The sequence below is a fragment of the Desmodus rotundus genome, chromosome 8 (genome assembly GCF_022682495.2).
Source record: "Desmodus rotundus isolate HL8 chromosome 8, HLdesRot8A.1, whole genome shotgun sequence".
NCBI classification, from domain to species: Eukaryota; Metazoa; Chordata; class Mammalia; order Chiroptera; family Phyllostomidae; genus Desmodus; species Desmodus rotundus.
The window spans coordinates 129,754,313-129,776,957 of NC_071394.1; the positions used below are offsets into that span (position 1 = coordinate 129,754,313).

At 46.1% G+C, this 22,645-nt stretch overlaps 1 protein-coding gene across 29 annotated transcripts in view; it reads right to left on the reverse strand.

The window, feature by feature from the left end:
* Positions 1 to 22,645, reverse strand: part of MAP4 (microtubule associated protein 4) — a 133,912-nt gene that overhangs the window by 20,114 nt on the left and 91,153 nt on the right. For 12 of the 29 annotated variants that reach the window (XM_045199973.3, XM_045199972.3, XM_053930309.2 and 9 more), the window contains one exon: positions 18,524 to 21,892. The exons of 15 other annotated variants lie outside the window; for them this stretch is intronic. In XM_045199973.3, the coding sequence (XP_045055908.2) occupies positions 18,524 to 21,892 (3,369 nt within the window). Of the gene's footprint in view, positions 1 to 5,241; positions 6,738 to 18,523; positions 21,893 to 22,645 lie in introns of those variants that run through there. 2 more of the 29 variants (XM_024566138.4, XM_024566137.4) reach the window with 1 other exon arrangement.

Here is a 22,645-nt window from a genome sequence, read left to right on the forward strand (position 1 = left end):
CAGAATTTGTCCTTGGCTGTTCTCTCCTTTCAGCGTTGCCCTCCCTCTGCCCTCCGCGATTTCTGACGAGAAACACTGTCACTGGAACTGCTGTTGCCCAATGCATGTTTTTCTGTGGTTGTTTTTAAGGTTTAAAATTTGTTCTTAGTTTACAAGCTTATTGATAAAATGTGTTGGTATAGATTTCTCTGGGTTTTCCCATTTGGGGCTTGTTCATTTTCTTGAATTGGTTATGTCCTTTGATAAATTTGGGAAGTTTTCAGGCATTGTTTCTTCAAATAGTTGTTCAGCCTCATATCCTGGGTTTGCACTTCCTGGGATTCTGATGATACGGATGTTAGGCCTTTTGCTATTGTCCCAAAGGTCTCTGAGGAGCTGTCATTTTTCTTTAGTCTATTTTCTCTCTCGTTCAGCCTGAATACATTCTATCTCCGTCCTCAGGGTCACTGACTCTGTTCTCTAACATCTCCTGTCTACTATCGAGTCCATCAGACACATCTTTAATTTTGATTATTTTATTTTTGCTATTTATAATTTCCATTTGGTACTTTTAAATAACATTTAATTGCTGATATTTTCTAGTTTTTCATTTGTTTCAAGAGAATGCATAAGTGCCTGTTGAAGCAATGTTATGATGGTGTTTTAAAATCCAGTTTTGTACTTTAGCAGGTAATCACTGTTTAAACTTAGTGAGCAGGTTCTGGCTACAGTTTCAGCAATTTAGTTTCCAGAACCCATGCAGTATGCAGTATAATTCTGCCTCCTATGTTCTGGCCCCAGGAAGTTCTCACCCAATACTTGTTGCTCCTGCCTGCAAGGGCCCAAGGCACTTCATTCGCTGATGCCATATATGTGGAAGGCCGAGTTTTTCCTGGCCTGTTTTCTGGCTACCCAGTGCTGGCAGACTTCCTTCTAGATCTCTGCTGGTGCTGCTGGGAGTGGGAAGCCACTACCTGGCCTTCTGCTGCTGGAGGGAAGGAAACCTACCTAGGTCTCCTTCTACTAGTGGGAAGAAGGCTGGAAGACAGCAGGCCTAGAGGTGCCACTGGTGCTGTCACCTGGTTAGGGACAGAGAATGGGCCTCCTTGCCAGCGTGCAGGGATCGTGCTGCAGTGCTGCCAAGGGGCCAGGCCTGTACCTGCTGCCGGACATGGAACAAACAACTGGGAAGCCTGGAGGCCCTGGTGAACTCGCGGACACTGTGCCTGCAGGGGGGCTGCGCCTACTGCTGCTGCTGAATATGGCCTGGGAAATGGGTCTGTTGCTGCGTCTTTTACGGGGCTTCCCCATTCCTGGTCTTTTGGAAACAGCAGAATTTTTTCTTTTTTCTTTTTAATTTTTATTTATTTATTTTTAGAGAGAGGGAGGAAAAAAAACATCAATGTGTGGTTGCCTCTCGAGCACCCTCTACCGGGGACCTGGCCTGCAACCCAGGCACGTGCCCTAGACTGGGAATTGAACCATCAACAGTTTGGTTCACAGGCCAGCACTCAATCCACTGAGCCACAGCAGTCAGGGCAAGATTTTTTTCTTCCTTTTTTCCCTTTTCTTTTCCTTCTTTTTCCCCCTATGCTTGTTGGTGATTTCAGGTTGCAGGATGATTAAAAAGAAAACCAGGAAACTCACTGCACTGTCTTTCCTCAAGTCCTGAGGTCCTTACCTAGTCCACCCCCTCCCTTCCACCTTTCTGGGGCCTTTCATCATTGTCTGCTGAATTATTTCAGAGTAGTTAATTCTGTTTATTTGAAAGGAACAGGAAAAACTGAATCAATGTCATCTTGTCTTGGTAGGTGGTTTTCCAATGTACAGAAATTGTACTTTGTGATGTTTGAAATCATATGTATTTTTAGTCAACAACTGAATTTTGTTAAGCTTTAAAAATAGGAAGAAAGGAAAAAACCCCCATCACGCAAAGTTGGCAACTGCCTTTGTTCTACGGCAAGCTGAAAGAGCATCTTACCGAATGGGTGACTTGCTGTCACCAGCCCTAGACCAGCACAAGCATTTCTCGGCAGGCACAGGGTTTTCAGTAAACAATAAGGACTCTTCATGAAGTCTCACTGCCTATGACATAAATGTACCACGCATCAACCTGTCCATGTGAATGTCACCCGACTAAAAACATGGGATCTCTGCACAAGCAGAGAAGCTGTCTCCCTCGCACACGGTGCTTCTTGCCACGACACACCAGCCAATTGCTAGAGACCAAACCCATATGTTCCCACCATTTAAAAAAAAAAAAGTTTGAAACAGAGCTCATTAACTGCTCCACCAAACTGCTCCCTTCCGTTGGGTCTTCCCATTACTATCTGCTGGGAAACCAAGGCACTCATGGCATCATCTTCAACATGTCTCTCCCCTCTCCCTCTCACTCATACACACACACACCCCTTAGACACCATCCAGTTTTCAAGTCCAGCTGATTTCACTTCTGTGGCACTTCCCCTACCATGACCTTGGTATTTCACCTGCTACTCCTACCTAAGTCTATGATCATAACAGCGTTTTTTTTTTTTGCCTTCAATCTTCGGTCTTCCAGTTCATCTCATCTACTGAGAACAGGCGAGTCTTTGCCGACTTTCTGTCACAGGCAGCCACCACAATGGAGTAATGCTTTAGCATCTTAGGGGGCGCATTTGAAACTGGGGATTCCAAACAACTTCCCAGATTTTCTTCTTCCATTTGTTCTTGCCACACTGCAGATGGCTCTGGCGTATTTGCCCAACCCACATCCGCGGCCAGATGAATGAAGTGGGCAGGTCTGAATGGGAAGACTAGTTAATAAGCCTGTAGTAGTAGCTGGCACACAGCGGTCTGGACCAAACCGAGCCAGTGAGATACACTTACTTGCTCTTTCTCTAAAAGAAAGAAAACTTCAGTCAAGCAACCACAAGTCCCTGAGATATACGGTAGCATAAAGCAGGGCAGAGTCCCAGCCCGGTCAATCCAATGTCCTGTGCTGACCAGGGTCACAAAGAAAGCAAAAAGTTAAGAGATGGCAGAGAAAAACCAGTCTCCAGAAGGGAAGAGAACAAAGCACATATTTAGGGAAAAGCAAAAGGACTCGAGGGAGGCACACAATGGCTGCAGGCTGGCTACACCTCCTAAAATTGGAGTCTTCTACAGCCTATCATTAGATAACCTTTTATAAATTTGGGTTCCTCTGAGTGTGTTTTCATCCTTTGCAACAAAATAATTCTTTTTTTTTATACTTTTTAAATCCTCACTCAAAGACATATTTTCATTGTCTTTCAGAGAGAGAGAAAAGGAGAAATAAACATCAGTGTGAGAAAGAAGCATCAACTGGCTGCTTCCCGCAGACGCCCCAACCAGAGACTGTACGCCCCCGGACCAGGGATCATACGTGCCCGGACCTGGGATCACATGCACCAGGACAGGGGATGGAACCTGTAACCTAGGTATGTGCCCTGATCTGAAATCGAACCTGCAACCTCTTGGTAAGGTGACGATGCTCCAACGAACTGAGCCACCCCAGCCAGGGTGAAATAATTCTTAAAAGAGTGCCCCATAAGCACTCATTGTTCTTCTAAGGAACGCGAGTTGTCTAGGCTTCCCTTGTTTCCATCAGTCCCTCTGCCTGGAAGGCTCTCCTCAGCACTGTCAGGCACCCTAGGTTCCCAAGGCCACCCTCTCCTAAGAGTTTCTGTGACTCACCACCCTCTCGCCACCACTTCCACCACAACTAGGTCATAAATCGCGTGAGGCTACAGATCGTCGCTGGTACCCAGACAGTGACTGGCATGTGGCAGGCGTGCCAAATAAACTAACCTTTATATAGTTCCATCTCGACAGCATTTAGCAGAGTTAGCATTCAGACATTTATCAAGTGAATGGATCAGTGAGGTTTTTGTTAGTCATTTACAATTTTTCCCCATCAGTTTCAACTTCTGTTAGCGTGAACTAGGATGAACCTGTTCTGAAATAAACAAAAATCTTCATGCGTTGCCACCTGGAAGGCACCTGGCATCGAACGGGGCACTTGGGGACCAATAAGAAGAGGACCCCATGCTGTTCACGAGGAGCTTGCGGTTCTACCACAAGTGGAAGGAAGCTACAGCGCCGGCCGCCTGCGTTCTTGCCATCTTGGAGTCGTAAGAAACAACAGGGGACAGATGAAGCTTCTTTGCCCATCTCCGTTTAAAACAAAGCAAAACACAAAACCTTCCAGTCTTCAAAGATCCTGTTCTAATTGCTCCTCCCCTAGAAAATACCACATCTAATTTTAACAGAAAAAGAGTAAAGTTTTTTCACTAAAAATGTACTGAGAGAGAAATACTAGAGGAAACAGTCCCCAGGAAAAGAGGCTGTTTTTAAAAATAAAACCCATGTTTTAAATCCTCACTGACAAGCTTGTGAATGACGGCCCTTTGTGCTCAAACGGCCCAGCGGAGAACAAGCTGTCTCAGACCACCAACAATGGACCCGGGCACGGTCAGGACAATGGGGTCGGGGGTGGGGAGAGAAGAAAGGGCCAGGAAGGAGGACACAGAAGGCAGCTGCAAAGCCTACCACACTTCCCAGTTTATTAAATGCAAGCCTGTCTTCTCTCTCCTTTCCCTTTCTCCCCACCAACCCTCCCAACCCACACAATGAAAGAGAAAACTAGAAGCAAGATTGGGTCAAACATGAGGAACAGGAAAAGAATATTAAATAACCAGCATTAAAAGGCTCTTTTTCAGCTTGAACAAAAGTAAAACGTTCTCAAAAGCAAAATGGGAAACAGAGCTTACACCCAGACTGTTACTTAATGAGAGGAGGTCAGAGCTGATAAACCCATTGTGACTCTGCAGTGACAGATTTTCAGCAAGGAAATCAATCAGCTGCCACTGGCTGCTACAGGCTCAGGAACCATTTGATCCAAACCAACAGGGAGCTGGGGGGGGTGTGGTTTGGCGCGGGGTGACATGAGGTCACTGCAACGGGCTCTATTTCATATGCCCACCGCCCTCCACCCCATTCACCTCCCACCCAATCAGCCCGCACCCTCAGTCCACACCAGCTGTCCCGCCGGCAGACATTCGGGTTGACCCAGCCACACTCACTTTGTTCCCTTTCGCACCGCACCCCCAGCACCCTCCCAATGCCCGGGAGTTAAGCTTTTCCCAGGTAGCACACAATCTAGCAGGAACAGGCTGCCTAATGTCCCTGCTGGTAATCTTCACTGTGGTTCCTTCCTTGCTGCCTGCCTGTTCCCCATGGAGGCAAAATTTAGAAACATACCATCACGTGGGGTCTCTCCACACAGGAACGATGGAGAGCTTGGGGTTGCGGTGACCTCGATTTCTTTCTTCCCTGCCAGAGCCGCCTGTCCTGGCTGGTTCTCACCTCCCTGGCAGATTTGGGAGGGTGAATCCGTGCTGGTTCCACTAACATTTTCTCGTCCTTTTTCCTTGCCACTGCTCACTTCAGGAATCTGCTCCAGCTTACACTGAAGATACAGCCCAGCAGCTCCCACTTCCCTCTTCCCAGAGCTGCCGCTGCAGCTGCTGTTCAAGTGGGTCGATTCTTCTCTCTTCTTGGCCACCGGCTCCTCGCAGATGGAAGGGGGGAGCTTTTCAGTGGATAGGATGGGCAGTTCCCCAGGGTTCAGGCTGTAGCTAGCTGTCTGTTCCTCGGCCACCGTCATGGAGCGCCTTACTGCAGGAGCCCCCAGTTTCCTGGGTGTAGGAATCGGCCCTGGGCTCCTCGGGAGAGGCAGCAGGATAGGAGAAGGATCTTCTCGGGCAGGGAGTTCAGGATACTTATCTGCAAGGTTGACAGCTGGGGGAACTGAGAGGTGGGAACATTCAGACAGGGCCCGACGCATTGCCTTTTTCTGCTGGGGTGCTTGGTCGCACAAAGCCCCCTCCTCCATAGGACTCAATTTCTCCAATTCCTTATCATGGTCTTGGACATGAGAGCTGGCATTCAAGTGTTCCTGGATGACCTCCACCATGGTGATCGGTGGAGCGGCCGTGGGTGAACGACCAGGAGTGGGGGCTGCGTGGGCCACAGCCACAGGCAATGAGGACCCACATTCAAGCTGCCCCGGGTTATCGCTCCCCACCCCAATCATCCGGCAGCCATGAGTGACGCCATTCTCCTTTCCTGAAGTTGCTGCCCGGGAGCCCTGACAGCCGGGAGCCGCTGGATGAAAGTTGGGATTCCAAACACTGGTTTCCTGCTCCTTAACAGGGAGGTCAGCAGTCCCAGGGAGATCCAGATCTGGCTGGCTCTTGGTCTCTGGCCCATTCTTCCCTGCCACCATCCCCTGAACTGTAGAGGCTTTGTTGTCGTCTGGCCCCTCTCTGGGTCCCAGCTGGAACCTGGCTGTCTTCTGGTATACCAAGTTCCCCTCCAAGGGTTGACAGGAGTCTGAAATCACATACCTGCTCTCAAGGTGACCCGAGCTTGCTTTATACTCTCTGTCCTGCACGTCAACGCCGAGCTCTTTGTCTAGCTTTCCCTCAAAGAAGCAGAGCTTATTTGGCTCCAGGAAGCTGGCATTTTTCACAAGCCCATCTTTCAGCTGCCCGTCCACGCTGACATTGAGCCCGATTTCATTCAGTTTGCCCTCTGTCCTCTGCCACTCAAATCCGGCTTGGCTGATTTCTTTTGGGGAGTCCATTCGGCACTCTGCAGGCTTGCCCTGACAGAGCTGGCTGTGTGAGGCAGCGCGAGAGCCTGGCTGCCTGTCTGAGAGCGACATCGTCTCTTCCACTGCTCTCCCCCTCTCGAGACTGGAGCTCTAACACCACCTACGATCGCACAGAGCTGGCAGTGACATCATACCACGTCCCCAGTATTCATGACAAAACCCACCTTTCCCCCATGCTCCTTTCAACTCAAGCGGCTGGGTGCTTAATCAATTTACTAGTGTAAAAGAAAGGAGGAAAAAATGAATGAAAGAGAAAGACAAAGGAAGAAATATGCTACTTTCTTTCTGCACATTCGAATGCCACTGGGAAACTGAAAATGTAATCTCGTGTAAACTAGCACTCAGTTCAGATCAGCAATTTAAAACACGGTATGGTGCCGGTGTGGGGGTTGAGAATAGTAATTATTCCGGCTTTCACTGATATAGAACCATGTATACCCACACGTTCACTTATCTGACACTATGTGCACACTTCCACATTCACCCACTCAAAAAACTGCTTTAAAAATCAGCAAGATTCATTTGCCATTCCCTGCCATAACCTTAAAGAACAATGATTCCAGAAAATTGCTCAAAATTTCACTCAAAAATACCCCTAATGTAATATGAAAATTGGAGGCATTCATTTCTCAGAGGAAGAGTGGGTTTGCTGTCATAGCAACTTACCAAATTCACTTAAAAACTGATTTGAATGGAGTCCCCAAAGCCCAGTGCATCTGCAGCTCTGCATGTGCAAGTTTAATAAAGGGTTCATTTAAAGACTGAAGCGATTTCAGGGCTTTGAGGACAGGTGCCCAGTTACAAGACATAATGTGACAACATATCCCTTGCATTTTTACTGCTGCCCCTGCTCCCCCGTGGTTCCTTGGACAAGCCGGGTCTCTGCCTTCTGCACCAGCCCTGCTCTTTCCAGCCCACTGAGCACTCAGTTGCCATGTGAACACACTGGGGCAGTTCATCTTCCTCTGACCTCTGGAACGCAGGGGCTCTGGCAGTCTTCAGCTTGGGGTTTTACCCACACACCAGAGCCCACTGCCCCCCTTTTATTCATCATGATCCTTTGCTGTCCTGGTCTTTGAGCTGATAGACCGTACATTCAGGACTGAAGGATCCACAAGAGAAAATTCTTGGGGGAAAAAAAGTTACATGTAAAGGACAGACCATAATCTACCTAGAACAAAGCTGATCTTTGTTGCCTCGCCTGCAAGGCACTATCTTGTACTAAAATAGAAATTGTGAAATATTCTATCAAGAATATATAAGATGACCCACATCAAGACACATCCTAATTAAAATGCCAAAGGCTAAAGGCAAAGAGAGAATCTTAAAAGCAGCAAGACAAAAGCAGTTAGTTACCTACAAGGAAGCTCCCATAAGACAAAGAGCTTCCCAGATAAGAAAAAGCTAAAGTCCCTGGCTGCTGTGGCCCAGTGGATTAAGTGCCGGCCTGTGAACCAAAGGGTCGCAATCAGGGCACATGACTGGGTTGCAGGCCAGGGTCCCCAGTAGGGGACACCTGAGAGGCAACCACACATTGATGTTTCTCTCCCTCTCTTTCTCCCTCCCTTCCCCTCTGTCTAAAAATAAATAAATGAAATCTTTTAAAAAAAGAAAAAGCTAAAGGAGTTCATCAGCACCAAACCAGTATTATTTGAAATGTTAAAAGGTCTTTCTTAAGAAGAGAAGATCAAAAGTATGAACAATCAAATGGCAGTCTCAATCACCAGTTGAATCTAAAAAACAAAATAAGTAAGAACACAAACAGATTCAAAGATACAGAGAACATTTTGATGATTGTCAAATGGGAGGGAGGTTGGGAGATGGGCTAAAAAGGTGAAGGGACTAAGAAGTACAAATTGGTAGTTACTGAATAGTCATGGGGATGTAAAGTACAGCATAGGAAATAGAGTAGCCAAAAAACGTATCTGCATGACCTTTGGACATGGATAATGGTATGGGGATTGCCTGAGGGAGTGGAGGGGGGGTGTAGAGAGGGGCCAGGGGGGAAATAACTGTAATAGCATAAACAATATAATTTTGAAAATAAAATAAAGAAACTAACCCCCTGCAAAAGAATATATAGAATGAAGAAATGTTACCCTGGTTTTGTTTTTTAAAGCCATTTGCAATCAGCTACAATGATTTGGTTATAGCTTTTAAATAATGCTTTTGGAAAAACAAGGCCAATTAAAATTATTCCATCTTTGGTCTATGAAGTGTAAAGAGGTTACCAAAGACCACCCAGGCCAGTTTCCTTAACAGGAGCCCCTGCTTCCCAAGTACTTACTTTCTCCACTCCACACCACTTGCAACTTTACTTAAGTCCCCAACGAGTGCGCAGACACAACCTTGCGTGCCCTTCACATCAGCTTCAGCACCTAACACAGGGCTACATTCGCAGTCGTAAGTGGCAGTGGTGCAATGCTAAAAATACGAATTTTCACTTAATCTGAGCCTCACACACGCCTCTCCTTCCTCTTGACCTTAAGTAGCTTAGTAGCAATACAAGTCAATGGACAACAAAGGTTCGTCGGTAAGGAACCAGGGTCGCCTCACTCTGTGACAAAGGTCTCACTAAGGCAAAGGAAGTGGGGACATACGACAAATGAAGGTAGTGCCAGCAGGTTAAGGGTTCTAGTTAGTAATGGGAAAAATTGCAGGGCGGGGAGGGGCCTTGGGTCCAGAAAGGGGCAGTGCTGTGACATCCAGTGTGAGCCACTTCGGGCTATCTTACCTTTGTGAGTATGCACTTTACAACTGAATAACGCAACTATGTACAGTATATGCGACAGCTGTGACAGTCTGGGGAAGACGGTGTTGTTGCCATGCAGTCCAAACATGCCAGAGGCGACGTTTTCTTTTTTTATTTACTCTTTATTGTATTTTTCCATTACCATTTCCAAGGCAAAGTTTTAGAAAATACCTTAGAAATCAGGTATGTTTCAACAAACTCACCCACTCAACTGGTCACTCCCTGCAAACACACATACCCCACCCTCAGTGTACTGACACCTTCTGTCTGTGGTTTGTGGGGGAAAATGGCTGGAGTCAGAAGACCAGGTTTTAAAATCTCTGTGCCACTTAGCAGCTCTGATTCTGAGCGGTTCACGTAACTGCTCCTAGTCTCGGTTTCCTCATCCCTGAAATGCGGGGAATCTAGTGCCTTCCAGTTTCACATTTTTAACACTGTCACATCTCAATAAAAAGGCTGAAATTCACTTTGAAGGAACCACAGATCTGCCACAATGTCCAACTCAGTGCGATTCTAACCTGGGGCTCCAGAGGCCAGCACATCCAACAAGCCGCACCCCTCCTCATGCAAGGGCGCCGCCTGTCGGCAGGGGCACGACTGAGGGATGTAGCAGCACATCTGAAGAAGAGCGCCACCTGAGTTGGCTGCCACATTCTGAAGGGTCAGAGGACAGCCGAGGCAAAGAACTAGCCGGCCAGCCTACGCAGACCCTCCCCTCCAGTACCGAAATCAAAAACAACAACAAAAACCCCCAAAACCAAGGCAATGACTAGAATTGCAAGTCCCTGCTTCCTTCAAATCGTATATATCCTGCCTCAAGGATTCTCTCCATAAAAAGCAAACCATAAAATGTGAGTCAGCCATAAGCAGGAACCAGGAGAATGAAGCTGGCTAGTCACAAAGGGGCCTGTATTTGGGACCAGAGTTCAAGCGTGGATCAGAGATGTGGTTAGCCTGAACAAGAGAATGATGTGGTCAGCATCTGGTTACTGTGCCGAGCAATCTGGGCACAGGGACTTCATACTTCCAGGGCTCAAGAGCTGGAGAACTGGAAGTGGCAGTCTGGGGCCATCAGTGGCCAAGAAATACAGGCCCGCACAAGAAGCCCAGAGTAGAGGTGAGTGCCCAAGACACCATGTCAGCTAGATGCTCAAGCAGGCAGCACATAAACTCGGTGTCACCCAGGGGTCTGCGTACAGCAGGAGAACAAGCCATACTATGGGGACACCCACGGAACCCACCCCTTGTGTAGGTGTGAGAGTTCACAACGTAAAAAGCACTTCACAAGGCAGTTATCGCACAGAACCCCGCTGCTGCGAGGTTACAAAAATTTAAAAAGCTAAAGAAATGTTCTCATGTGTGAAGTAGGTTTTCTGTCTCCCGTAGGGAATTTGACGTGAACTGATAACGCCTAAGTCCCGGGACTGGGGAATTAGTGCATTGGAACTCTGATAAAGAAGGTGCACAGAACCAACCAACCACCAACTGCAAGAAACACCACACAAACCCTCAATTCAACAAATCAACAGACAAGATAACGGTGGCTGTCAAAATCGAGGAGTTGCCTAAAGAAAATAATGTCCCTTTCTGCACATCTTCTAGGTCGAGGGTCACCCCAGGAAACCACCACCGCAGGGGCACTGAAGTGCACGTTCTGGTGCAGACCCAGATGCTGGCACTCCTCCAACTTAATCCTCTCATCTCGCAGGAGAGCAAACGGGATCCAGACAGGAAAAAACACAATGGTTTTGTCCAAGCTCAAGTTCTGACTTATTGCAAAAGCCACAGAGAAGATGTCAGGCTTCCCACACCACTGAGCAAAAATTAGTCTTAGTTACTGGATGCCTCTCCTTTGTAATGTTTAGTTTTTTGCTCAGTAAAGTATCTCAAGCTTTACTTTGCCACTGTACCTTATCTTTTTGTGATCAATTCAAAACTCTCCAATTACTACATAGTGTGCACACGTGTGTATAGACAGATGCGTGTTTGGGGGGGCAAAAGCAAGTTTGAGGTAAAGGAGAAAAAGAAGTATTTAGTGTTCACCTTATACCTTAATCATGGTTTTGTTTTGTTGTAATTATGCAAAGAATGAGGAAGCTGGGAGTGACTTATTCCTCAGCAATTTCCTATCACTCTGTTCCATTTTCAAAAAAATTTACATATATGCTAATGTCTTTTTTCAATGCCTCAGCCTATAAGCTCCCTTCAAAGTGCTTCTGAGTAAGCAGGTCCTTCTGCTTCACTTAGAGAAAGTGAAAATCCGTGGGGTGTTGAACACAATACACAGAGGATATATTATAGAACTGTACCTCTGAAACCTATATAATTTTATTAACCAATATCACTCCAATAAATTCAATAAATTCAAAAAAAGAGAGAGAGAGAAATAGTACAGATCCGGAGGCTTGTTCGGAGGGGAGGGGACAGAGTGACTTATTAAAGTTTGATTAGCCAAGGAAGAGATCACATGGAACAGGAATGAATGGGCTGGGCTCTCTCTGTGGAGAGAGCCCTTGCCTTTCCCCACCCCCGCCCCCAGGTGCATTTTCCTGGCCCTTTTCTCCTGAGCTCCAAGGCTCTTCTTTTGCCTCTGTGACTAGTTTCCTGAGCCCATTTCTTCTACAGCTCACTTCTACCTCTGTGACCCTCTATATAAACTTTCTCTTAAAAAAAAAGAAAGAAAGAATGAGTAGCTCTGCTCCTCTCCAAATGAGGCGAAAGCTACCCGGATGGCAAACGAGGGGGAAACCCCAGCAGAGATGGGGTGGTATCTGACGGTGACGGTCCTGCAGGTGCTCTGGTCCATTTCAGAGCTACAGGCACAGCCTCACCCAGGGCGGCACACGCACATACAGAGACGGCAGCGGCCAGAGACACAAACCTGCCCAGCCACTCAAGCTGGTGGAGGAGGAACGTACGTAAGTCTTACGGAACTCAGTGTGTCCACCTAAAAAGAAATGTACTTATAAACTGTTAAGACTTAAATTCTAGACTCAGCTGCCACTGGAATTCCTTGCTTCTGGGTGTTACTCCTACTCATTCACAACTCACTTCAGTGTCACCTCCTCTGTGAGGTCACCTAGACCCTGACAAGAGAAAGATTCTGAAATGTTCTAAATTAAATGACAGACGGAGCTGTTAACCAGTTAATAGCTATGGACCAACTAACCCACTACCGCCCGGATTCCACACGTGTTGAAGCTCTGAACCAGCCTCCCTGTTAACTGGCCTGGTGCCACAGCATCCTGTATATGCACGAACTGCCAGGGCTGTTGCCTGGGACCAATCCAAAGTAGTAAATATTTCTTCCTCAAAGACTGTGCACTGTCACGGAACTACCCCCACTTCACCTTTTCGCGCCCCCTTTTCTATGGCCAAGATAATTTTTTTTTCAAAACAACTTAACAACCCTCTCCTCCGAAGCACAATATGTAACAGTGCCTGTCAACCCCACAACTGCAGACATGTTGCCTGGCCCTGCTGCTGGTGGCTTAGACCTCCTGCCCCAGGGCCTGGTCCTTCTCTGGCTAGCATCTGGCTCAATTAACCCCTTCTTCTGGAAGAGCTCTCCACCCTGGAAGTTTTGTGTGCTTACCAACCCCACCTCCAAGGTGATCCACTCATGCTCTTTGGCAACACTACCCTTACTCTACCCTTTTCAGGATTTGGAAGCTACATCATAATCTTGTTTATGTGCCTTTCCTGGAAGCGCCTGGAAGGCAGCAGTAAGCCTGTGGGTCTTTGCCACTCGGGGGGGCAGCAATGCACCTGACGCACAGTAAGCGGGCTCTCCAAAGGCTCTGCTCGTGACGGGTGGGGGAGTTCCTTGGGTCCTGACTCTGGGTCATTGGCCTGATCTCTCCCACAACTAAACTCATCTAGGCAGGTGCTGATTTGAAATTTCCCTTGGGCTAAGGATATTGAAGTTACATTCTGAGGAACATGCCTGGATTCCCATGCATCTGGTCTGAAGGTGTCCCTTTTATCAGACCTCACAGGACAAGTCAAGACTCCTGGGGGGCTGGCTCAGCCTGCAGGGCAGATTTCAGCAGATGTACCTGCAGATGTTTCTGGTTTTGCTTCGGGCTCTGAGCTAGTCTTCAACTTGTTCAGGCCTTGGTTTTGTTATGTTCCACAACTAGATGCCCTGCATTCTTTCTTATCAGTTACCAAGGCAACAAAGCTGCATTCCAGACTGATCAAATGTTCCCTATTATTGTCACCAGGAAAAAATGTCTAATAAATTATCATACAATGAAAGTCAATAACTCTAGTGATTACAATGATTGACGACACTGTACTAATAAAAGCTGAAGGTTGTGAAGTTGCCATCTAGTTACTTATCTGGAAGTAAATGGTACTTGTGTTTATATATTCAAACATACATGCAAAACACTTCAAAACTATGTTCTAGCTAAGTTTTACAAACATTTCTTAGTACAATAGGGTCAACAAAATCATGATTCTCCCTGATTAACTTTAAAAAGTTGGGACACAAACAGAATGAAGAAATTGAAGCTAGTAATCTGATTTATGTGATCCTTAATCAAGGTAATTCACATATCGGGACCTACAAAAACTGAGGCTGCACCACTGGCCTGGCCCACGTCACACAAATCTAAAACAAATGACTTCCAGAAAACACCCTCTTACAAGGAAGCCTAACATACACCCATCACAATCCTTCCACTCGGCTTCAGCTAGCTCACTTCACCCCAGAACACAGGAACTCCTGCTCGGCTTCTAAGGAAGTAAATACAAATACCTTTTCAGCACCCCAAGTCAGAAGCTGCTTGTCACTGGTTTCCTGAATCCTCCGAAGCTACTGTCAGCCAGAGGGTAAAAGTGAGGGGGCAGAGAACACGAGAACCTCTTCTTAAAGTAGAATAACCGATATTTGCTACACTCGCTTCAAAGAATATTTAGATGCTCTTATTGAAATAAGGTGAATAGGAGCACAGGATTGTTGAGGGTGGGAAGAATTTAAGACAGTGCTGAGCATTAATAAGTTTCTTTTTAGTTGTGTGATATGTAAGAACTGGCAATAAATTTCATTAATATACACACAGCCAGTAAGACAAAACAAGCCACAACCATGGAAGGTTATGTGGGAAGGAAGCAGTAAGGAAAGGAACTTCACAAATGGCACTACTGTGAGGAAAAGACATTACCAAATGGGCACTTCTCCAGTTGTAAAATTGTAGCAAGTTCTAAAATTATCAATCGTTTTTCCATCTGCTGTACATATTTTATTTATGTACAAGGGCCTTGAAACTGTTAGGGTTTGGGCTTTATAAATTACTCCAAGTTTCACACCAAGAGAATTTCTCACTATAAACTCACATTCCCAGCTGCTGGAAGACAGTTGATGGGCTCAAGCAAACTACAGAAAAAGAAATGAAGCCAGAAAAAAAGGAGACCAGGCTGTCACTGCAGTAGAAGGAAGGGCCTCTCCACAGGGATCCATAACTGTCCCCCTCAGAGCACAACGGGACAAGTGCACTGCCGCTCACAGCCCCCTCGGCTCCCAGGGGAGCAACAGCATACTCTAGAGATCACCCCTTTGAACTTCACAAAAAACACAGACCCACGAGACATCCTCTTCTGGCAAGTTGAGCGCAGATTTTCCAACGTAGCCCAATATTCCCCGCTCAGGGCAATATGGATAGTAAGTGAAGAAACCTTCTGTTGACGTTTCCCCAACTTAAGAGTGACACAAATAAGTAAGAGAGGAAACATTAAGCTGGAAGAGCCTTTAGCAGTATTTTCACTTTCCCTGCTTCCAAAGCAAATGCTAATTCAGACAATGTCACTAGGCACCATATAAATGCAGCGCTCTGTGCTGGGCACAAAGAGGATCACATGAATAAATCAAACAAGTCTGCCTGGAGTGTAAGATGTTAGAGTCCAAAGGCCTAGATCCTAATCCCCAAGTAGCTTCTGATTCCCAGTTTATGTCCTCCTGCTGTCTCCATTTCTCCAACTAGAAAAGCACTGCGGTTAGTGCTTAGGTAAGAAAATTACTAATTGCCAACTTTCACCTTTTTCTCACCTGTAAATGGAGACAGTCCCTCATACTATTGTAGAGTGTGTGTGTGTGTGTGTGTGTGTGTGTGACTATCTATTTACCTATCTAGCTATAGATATCTAGGCATATAATCTTCAAGCAATAGGTGGTAGTTGCTATTATTTTTATTAATACCACTAAAATCTTTACTGCCTGAATGCTGAAAACCGTGGCTAACACGGTCAGACCACAGGACAAATGAAAACAATCTCTATGAGAATCACTGGCAACCTGGGGGCAAGGTGAATGATTTGAAGCGAGGAACAAAGACGAAGTTTAATAAGGCCAGCTCTGGAACCAGTCTGGGTGAAACATCAGAGTCCGCACAAACCAATGGTGTTTGGGTGTAAGGGGTCACCCTGCCCAGTCTCTTACCACAAATGCAGATACTTTCCAGCCCACTTAGTCCCCTGCCTCAGAGCCCCAGGTCTGCCTGAAGCTCTGCTCTGCACATTGCCCTGCCTCCTGGACAGCTTGGAATAAGCCCTACTAGAAATAGGCAAGATCTGTCTAAAGAAAACATCGAAATACCAGTGAGGGATGAGGACATATAAAGAACACGTGATCTTATTGAACATGGCGTACTTTTATGCTGGTGGATAGAAACTCAACACGGAAGACATCACCTCTCCTTAGGGTTATCTATACATTTAATGTGATTTCCAAAAAAGATTGACTGGATTTTTTCCCCTCAAAATTGTAAGTGCCAATTCTCAACTTTATATGTAATAATAAACAAGCAAGAATAGCCAGGAAAACTCTGAAAAAGAATAAGAGGGCTATAAACCCTAGTCGATATTAAAAATTAAAGAGAAAAAATTTTTATAAACAATAGGGATGCCTTTTATAAACTTGGTAATATACAAGGAAGTCAGTAAGTAAAACACAAAATCTATGCCAAGAAATAATTTTTCACCCATTACATCAGCACACAAAACTAAAAAGCAAAGCCGCCCTAGTGGAGAAAGAGCAGGGGCACGGGTACTGAGCAGTCTGGGCTGAGCGTGGGGAACAGCTCCGCGGGCCCGATGGAGGACAGTGTGCAACACCCATCAACACTGTGAGTACACATGCCTCAAACGTCAGGCCCCTCCAGAGCCCTTTTCTATTACACGTGCTCAATTACGGCGTTCTGTATATACGAGTATGGTTTACGCACCTTGTTTCTAGATGAGAAAAACTGAAAAACACCTAGATGCCCACCAATAAAGAAGTGGTAAAAGACTTTAGGGTCTATCCTTACAATGAAATACTATATAGCTATTTTTTAAAAAGGTCCATTTCTCTGTACTGATTTGAAAAGTGCTGTAAAGTAAGTTTACAAAGCAAGGCACACAGCGGTATGTGTGATGTGTCTCTTTTATATAAATCAGGAAATATCCGTGGCGTTGCTTCCTTATGCATTAAAGGGTCTGGAAGGATGTGTAAGACACTGGGAACACTGGTTGTCTCTGGAGAGGAAAACAGCATCTGCCTCCTTTCCTCAAGAACTGGAACAAATCCTCTTTCTTCATTTCTTGGAAGATACTGAGCAAAAAGAGATGGCTAGACTTCCGAAAATGTACACGTTACCCTTGTAGCACTGCTGAAATGAAAGGACCAATCTATAAACCAAAGTTATAGAACTGGACAGAACACTGGAAATCTGAATGGAAGCTGGAAAGCTCCCTACATTGGACTTCGTTTTCTGCCTTGGCAACAAGGTAGCTAATAGAAGGAACATAAAAATAGCAAAGATGAAAATATCTTATGCAAATAACAACCTTCAGCATTCTCTATCCACACAGTGTATGTCCCTTACTTAGTACAAATCCATGCGTAGCACAGGCTTCAGCCCACACAGCAAGTCCGCATCATGCAGAACACCGCCCCGTGGCCAGGCCTCTCCCACAGCCTAACTGGCTGCTAAGGCCAACTGGTGTTATTTTTTTTGTTTTGTTCTGTTCTTAATTTCTGAGTTAGTAGACGTATCATGCAAGTTAGGAAACAGTGATTAAGAAGTAGTAGTATTTGTAGGCTGTGAAAAACCTCAAAGGCCAGGAACCATTTTTTAAAGGTTAGGCTCGGGAAAATGATGATTGTTTTTCAGGGGGAAAAAAAAAGGCTAACATTTCTAAATCTTTAAGGAATCGCCTTTCTTAACCTCCTTCCAACTACTCGATTGATTAGAGCCCAAAAGGGCAAAATTATGAGGAATCCCACACGGGCACGTTTCATAGACATGCCCGTGGACGGAAATGGTTTGGTGGACACAGACTTCGCCCAAAGCTCTACCCCACAGGCACCCGTGGGCCAATGGCTGTAAGCAACAAACTGGTGAACTATGCGGCGGCTTCACCACTGGGAGGTCACTCGGCACGACGAGAAACACAGATGAAGCCTGTGCCCACCGGTGCTGGCCGGAGGCTACCATTTCCCCCTCAAAGGCAGAGCATTTTCATTTAATCTGAAAACTAGGTCGATATTTACTGCCACCTGCACAAGATACATATACAGGGGTGGGCAAACGTAAGCTTATAGTTAATACAATACAGTAACTCAATTAATAATAATACAAGAATAAACTCTGTTTCTCATACAACTATAATCCTACTTCCTTCCACCCCTATATGTACTAACAAATAAAAGGCCCCCACACACAGCTGGATGTGAATGCTTTCTCCTCTTTACACAAAATAGTGATTAAAATGTAGCTGTAAACTTTACACATACAAGGCACACTTTTTAAAAAAAAATTAAGGATAGTGGCTGGTGATAGACCTTCTGCTAAACAATTCATTGTTTGAAATTCAACTTGGCCTAAAACTCAGGTTCCTTGCTGGGTAGAAAGGCATGCAACCAGGTCACCAGCCTCCTCAAGCTGGACACAAGACATGCCTCGGCTGCAGAAAACACGTAATTAGCAGTTATACGTTTTTCACGCCAACAAATCACCGGTTAACAAAGATGATTAGAGCCTGGATGGAACCAAAGCACAAGCTCTCTGCCTCCCTGATGCGGACTCAAAAGCCACAAGCACACACACTGCCCCAGGGCAGGTTCATACCGCTGGACTTGGCTTGCTTGGCTCTCTCGCGTTCCTGGGCTGCAGACTTTGGCAGAAGTGGGGAAAGTCCTCGGGACTTGGTGGGTCTCATGTAGCCTTTTATGGGTTCTGCCACTCTTTTTTCTTCCTTCTTCCCTTCTCCAAGGGCCTTTGATTCAGGTTTCTCTGTCATTTTCTCAGGTGCCTCCAAGATCTTATCGCCAGGTTCTGGGAGTTGAAGACCCTTGGAAGCAGTCACTCCTAAGTTATCTACCACCCTTGAAGGGGTAGCTCCAATGGGGCCCTCTGAGGAATCTGGCTGAAGCTGAGGTGCTGGCAAGGAAACATCTTCTCCTTCTGTGGCTTTAGAAGCCAGGCTACTTCCTTCCAATTTATCGTTTTCACTTTTTGGAGGCGAAAGAGTCATATCCACCTCCGTATTCAAACTAGCCAGGCCCCTAGACTCCCTACGGTCAGCATTTTGGTCCTCACAGAAACGGGGCTTTTGTGATTTGTCTCCCAGCAAGCCAGGAATATCAGCTGAAGCAGAACCTTCCTCAGACTCTTTCTTTTTGTTTACTGGATATGTTGGAAAATTACTCCTATCTGCATACACTTGTAGGCCTCTGAGCTCACCTGGCAGGCTCGGGTCTTCTACTGGCACTCCAGAAGGGCGCTCCTTTGCTAGTTCTGTGATTTTCTCTACAGAACGCTTAGACGCACCGCTGGGCACTGATTCAGCCTCTCCTGCCACAGGCCCTCCTCCGTCTGTCCCTGCTTTTTTCATGGGATCCGCAAGCTCACCTTTGTTCTTTAGATAGTTATTGCTGGGGCTCTTCACTGTTTCTGTGGCCGCTGTAAAGGTCAGGACACCTCCCCCTGTGCTTGGAAAGGGCATAGCAGCAGAGGGAGCCTTGGATCTTTCTTGATCTGGGACCCCATCTTTGCTGCAACTATCTACCACTGATAATTTGGAAATCTGGGCCGGAGCTATCTCTTGCCTACTTTTAGCCAAGCTGTCTGGAAAGGAATCACCTTCCTTTACTAAGTGAGGAGTGGGAGTAGGCAGCTTTTCACAGGCTGCTGAATCCAAAGCCTTTAGAGGGGTTGACTTAATATTCATCACCTCTGGTGGTGTTCTGGGGCAGGTAAATGTAATATTTCTATTCTCATCCACATAGCCCATTCCCTCTATTCTGTGGTCCCCCGTGGCTTCCATGGGAACATGTCTTTTTGTTGCATCTGTCTTATTCTCCAAGATGTGCTTCTCAGGAAAAGCATTTTTAAGCTTTTTACTTTTTCCATCATTACTCCTTTTAGTTGGTTTGTCAGCCACTGTGACGTGCCCCTTGGCTGCATCCGTCTTTTGCTCCCCTGGCAGCACTGGGGGAACAAGTCCTGCCCCCTGGGTTTGGTCCGGGCTGCTCACACCTGTCACCTCAGTAGCTGCTCCGCTAACAGCAGGACTCTTGACTGCGTCTGTTTTGTCCCCACCAACAGCCCCAAGGTCAAAAGAATTAACCTCGACATTTCTACCCTTTCGGTCAATTAGCTCCACTGTGGGTGTATTCGATGTCTGTGAGCATAAAGGCTCATGACTTATGGGGAAAGTGAGTCCTAAATCCCTGTTTGGATGGGGAGTGCCCCCAGCACCTCCGTCCTTCCCTACAAGAGGTGGGCTGAGGATTTCTCCTTTGCTATCCACCCCAGCCGGCTGTGTGGAATAATTATTTTTAAACTTTTTGTTTTTGCCTTCACTGCTTCTTTTTTTAGGCTTTTCAGCAATCCAGGGAGCTGCCTCACGATCCACCCAAGGACACTTTCCTTCCACCCAAGGACACTTTCCTTCCTTGCTCTGGTTACTGACACCCAGATCTATGGCCACAGCTCCTCCTTCTGTTGTAGCACCGGAAGTTTGAGTCACACCTGACCCAGTTCCCAAAGGAATCAGTGCCTGCAAGGTGCTTGCCACACTAGGGTCAGTTGTCTCCTTAGGCTCCCGCATGACCACTGCCTCAGGGAGGTCAGCTGTGATCCCCCGCTGCTTGGAAGAATCCAGCCCCAGCTCCACGCTCTTAGCCCCAGCAGTCATTCTTTCTGTTTTAGGGACCAGCTCGCCTGGCACAAGGACAGCTCTGCTGTCCCCCTGGCTGTCTGGAAGGACCGGCAGCTCAGCTCTTGCTCTTACCTTCCCAGAACTGGTTCTCACTTTCCCAGAACTTCCCCTTCCCTTCCTGCTCTTGCCATCACCTGCCATTCTCTTAAATGGTTCATTCCCTGGCTCAGGAACCTGAACCTTGTCCTGTGGCTGCTCAGAAGCTGAGACGCTCATTTCTTGTCTCTGCCTGGGGAAAGCTTCCTTGTTAAGTTCTTTAACGTCTTCGGCTCCTTCAGAGAACTCTTTGTGTTTGTCAATCTGCAGCTTAGTCATTTTCCCTTCACCATTCCCTTCTTTCAGACTACTTTCTAATGGATTACTGGCTGTCAAAGTGGGTATCAAATTAGGCAGTTCTTTTGCTGCTGTGGGTTTTAAAACTACCCCCATAATGGCCTCTTGGTTCAAGACAGGGAAGCAACCCTCTTGGGGTCTGACCTCCAAAGGAATTTCTACTTTGTGTGCAGAAACTTCTGTCTGGGGCCCTTCCAGTTTCACAGAGCCTCCTGTCTGGCCTTTATCCCCAGGAGCCTCAGGGTGGGGAGCAGTCTGTGATTTGCATTCACCTGGCAGCAGCGATTTCATGTCTTGGCTCTGTGGTCCTGACTTGTGACCTTTGACCTCTGCCTCTACACTCTGTGGCAAATTTACTGTGGCTTTCGGGGGTTCTTCCAAAGGACACAAAGGAACACTGAGGCTTTCTGAGACAGAGTTCTCAGCTGCCACTTTGGCTGTTCTGGAGTCAATTCCACATCCCCTTTTCAGGTTTCCTCTGGATGCTGGTCCAAATTCGGCACCCACAGTGGCAGACTGGCTGGGGAGAACACTTGACTTTTGTGAGTCGGCTGCAAAGGGATGACCTCTGGGTTCTTTTGCATTATCATCATCCCAAGGTCCCCCAGCCCGGGGTTCAGAATATCTCTTTTGCTTTGGTTTCTTCTTTTTCTTCTTCATCATCATTGCTGTGCTTTCTACATCCCAGGCCTCCCTGCCAAGATCCCTCTGGGGTTCAAGGAAGTCAACATGAAAAGGTTTCCTTGGGTTCCCAGGCTCACCACAGGAAGACGAACCAGAGACCCAGCCCGACTCCAACAAAGAGCAGGGGCCCAGCCCAGGATCCAGAGTCTTCCGTGAAGAGCCTCCCAGCAGTTCAGGAGGGACCCTGGCAGGCCGGGACCGGGCGGCCCTGCGGTCACCGGGTCTGCACACTTGTTTGGCTTGTGTGGGAAGGGTACCTGCAATACAGGAAGGTGGCCAAGATTCCACAAAGAAAACTCCTTGTTATTGTTTCTTTAAAAAAAGTCCATTCAGTGACCCATTTAAGTAGTCTATTTTCACCAATCCAACCTACTAATTCATTTAGAAAAAGTTTTTTTCTGAAACATTTCTCACCCTTAACTGGGATTAGCAAACATTTAACAAACAGCATCATCTCAAGTAAAGATTTTTTCCAAACATATTTACAAAATATTTAAAACTGAAGAAAAGAAATACAGAGATTTTCTAACCACTATAATGAGCACTTACTGGCCATAAATCTCATCTGATACGTATTTATATGTCATTATTTTTACTAGGTACATGATCCTCAATTCTGCAATAAAATGGTAAGCTCCTGTCTGTTTTTGGTGACATTTACTTACTAATTGAATGAAATAAGTATGATCTTGGACAGAGTTTATAATTCTACGAGTCTGTCACCAATATTATACTACTTAATTATCAAACTAACTAGATCAATTCTGGGAAACACCAATATTATACTACTTAATTATCAAACTAACTAGATCAATTCTGGGAAACAGACCAGAAGGCCAGGCTTATGCTACTAAAAAAAAAAAAAAAAAAGAACAATTAGGAGAAGAAGAAAAGGAAAAGGAAAAAGATACTGAATCAATCTTTTGATCAGAGAAAAATTAACATCATTCCAGAACCAGAGCGTCCTACTTTAAAAGACAAATATGTTAGATTTCAATGTTCTGTTACTA